This window comes from Austrofundulus limnaeus, unplaced genomic scaffold (assembly GCF_001266775.1).
Source record: "Austrofundulus limnaeus strain Quisiro unplaced genomic scaffold, Austrofundulus_limnaeus-1.0 Scaffold876, whole genome shotgun sequence".
NCBI classification, from domain to species: Eukaryota; Metazoa; Chordata; class Actinopteri; order Cyprinodontiformes; family Rivulidae; genus Austrofundulus; species Austrofundulus limnaeus.
Window position 1 is genome coordinate 98,969 of NW_013953278.1, and position 2,008 is coordinate 100,976.

The 2,008-nt window shown below is 44.6% G+C and overlaps 1 protein-coding gene across 1 annotated transcript in view; it reads right to left on the reverse strand.

Moving 5' to 3' along the window:
* Positions 1 to 2,008, reverse strand: part of tyw1 (tRNA-yW synthesizing protein 1 homolog (S. cerevisiae)) — a gene marked incomplete in the record, with an annotated part of 43,161 nt that overhangs the window by 11,794 nt on the left and 29,359 nt on the right. The window contains 1 exon segment of the mRNA XM_014029260.1: positions 1,313 to 1,423. Coding sequence (XP_013884714.1) covers positions 1,313 to 1,423 — 111 coding nt within the window.

Consider the following 2,008-nt stretch of genomic DNA (forward strand, 5'->3'; position numbering starts at 1 on the left):
AAACATTGGTGAATGCCACAAATTCTCCTAAATCACTCGTACGCACAACTTAAGAACAAATCTGTGCGTACGAACGGTTCTTGCATGAGGCCCAATGATCCCTGTGTAAAAACATCGAGTATCAGGCTGGAGACATCACGAGTTCTTTAGAAGTCTCCCTCTGTTGTGATGATCTGTTTTAGCTACATCTTGTTTCTCAACAAGCCTGAAAATAATGGTCCAATAATCTGCATCTCTCAGCCAGTTTCTCAGTGAGCACACAAACAAAGAGGCATCAGGGGACTAATTACAAGAGTTTGATCTTGTTTGTTTTATCACGGCACCATGCTGGGAGGCAGGTAAGCCCTCAAAGAACAAAACATTTTTTTTTTTTTCAAAATAAAACTCTACTGCTTATTGAACCTGACTTTTTTTTCTTTCCATTCGTTCCAACAGATTTATCTTGATCGATACAAACTCAGGTCCATCAGGCTGGTCTTTAATCTTTAATGTTATTGTTTATTTCCTGCAGACGGATCAGAACAGTCCTCAGATCACTGCTAACAAGCTAATGCTAGAAGCAAAGCACTCGTTGGTTCAGTCAGACTCTGTTGGAAGTGACAGAAAGAAATAATTACTGAGGAAAAAGTGAAGTTCTCGTCAGGCAGCTCTGGATTATAAATGAGGGCAGGTTTTCTTGTGTTGAGCTCTGCGTGGGCAGAGCTGCTTCATGAATAGTAACCGAGGCTGTGGCAGGTCTTTTCACCTGAGTCTCTCTCTTTTATCAGGATGTTTAAAGTGACAGACAGCTGCAGCGGGACACGAGAGCAAAGCTTCGAGTCACAGAASTGATTATTGTTTCATCTCTGCTGAAAACTCTTTATAACTTCAGAAACTGTTTACATCCTTTAAACGTTCTCTCAGATTGGATTCTGGATCAATTATTATCATATTCTGGAGAAAGGCAGGACGTTTCCCCCTCTGCTCTAATGGGATCGTAGCTTTATGTGATGCTCTGAATAATAAACCTGGGCTCAGGCTCGTTGGTTACCACAACAACTGCAGCTCAAAGTGCCACCAGGTGCCACTTCCCACACTATTAATACAGAGCTCACCAAACCATCACGATAAGGTCAGCGTGGTGCACAACCCTGGAGTGAACTACAGCTCCGCAGAGGACCGAACACAAGACCCGGAAACCTTCGATATTTAAAATCATCTTCCATTGAGTGACATCGTTCAGCTTCACWCAGCGGGTACGATCAGAGCTCTGTGCTTTCAAACTTTAATGAAGAAATAGATTTTAGATTTTAGAGTCGACGGAGAGTCCTACCTTCACTTCGATGAAGTCCGGCTGACCCAAAGCGATCAGCTCAGAGTAGGCCTGCATCTCCTCCACGTTCCAGGCCTTCACGAGCGTCAGCCTGTACACCGTTCTCTGCCTCTGAGTGGACAAAAAAAACATGTTTAGATTCAAATGTTTCAGTCTCCAAAACAGATACCGTTCATCGAGCTAAAGAGACAAAAAAAAACCACGTTTAGATTCGAAGGGTTAGAGCACCTGCTGCAGATGTTATCAGTCCATTAAATGGACGTTATCAGCGGTTATTAGTCCCATAGAATGGCTTCATCTGGTTAATATGAGGCACAAAGCCACTAAGGTTAATTTTAGAGAAAATGAACTGGGTTGGGGTTAAAGTAGACCAGAGTAAGGCAGACTGTTGCCTCCCAACGTATTAGTAGGTAAACAGTCTGAAGCCAATCTATGGGACCACTAGGGGGCACAGTTGGGACAGTCTGAAGCCAATCTATGGGACCACTAGGGGGCACAGTTGGGACAGTCTGAAGCCAATCTATGGGACCACTAGGGGGCACAGTCGGGACAGTCTGAAGCCAATCTATGGGACCACTAGGGGGCACAGTCGGGACAGTCTGAAGTCATTCTTTGAGACCACTAGGGGGCACAGTCGGGACAGTCTGAAGTCATTCTTTGAGACCACTAGGGGGCACAGTCGGGACAGTCTGAAGT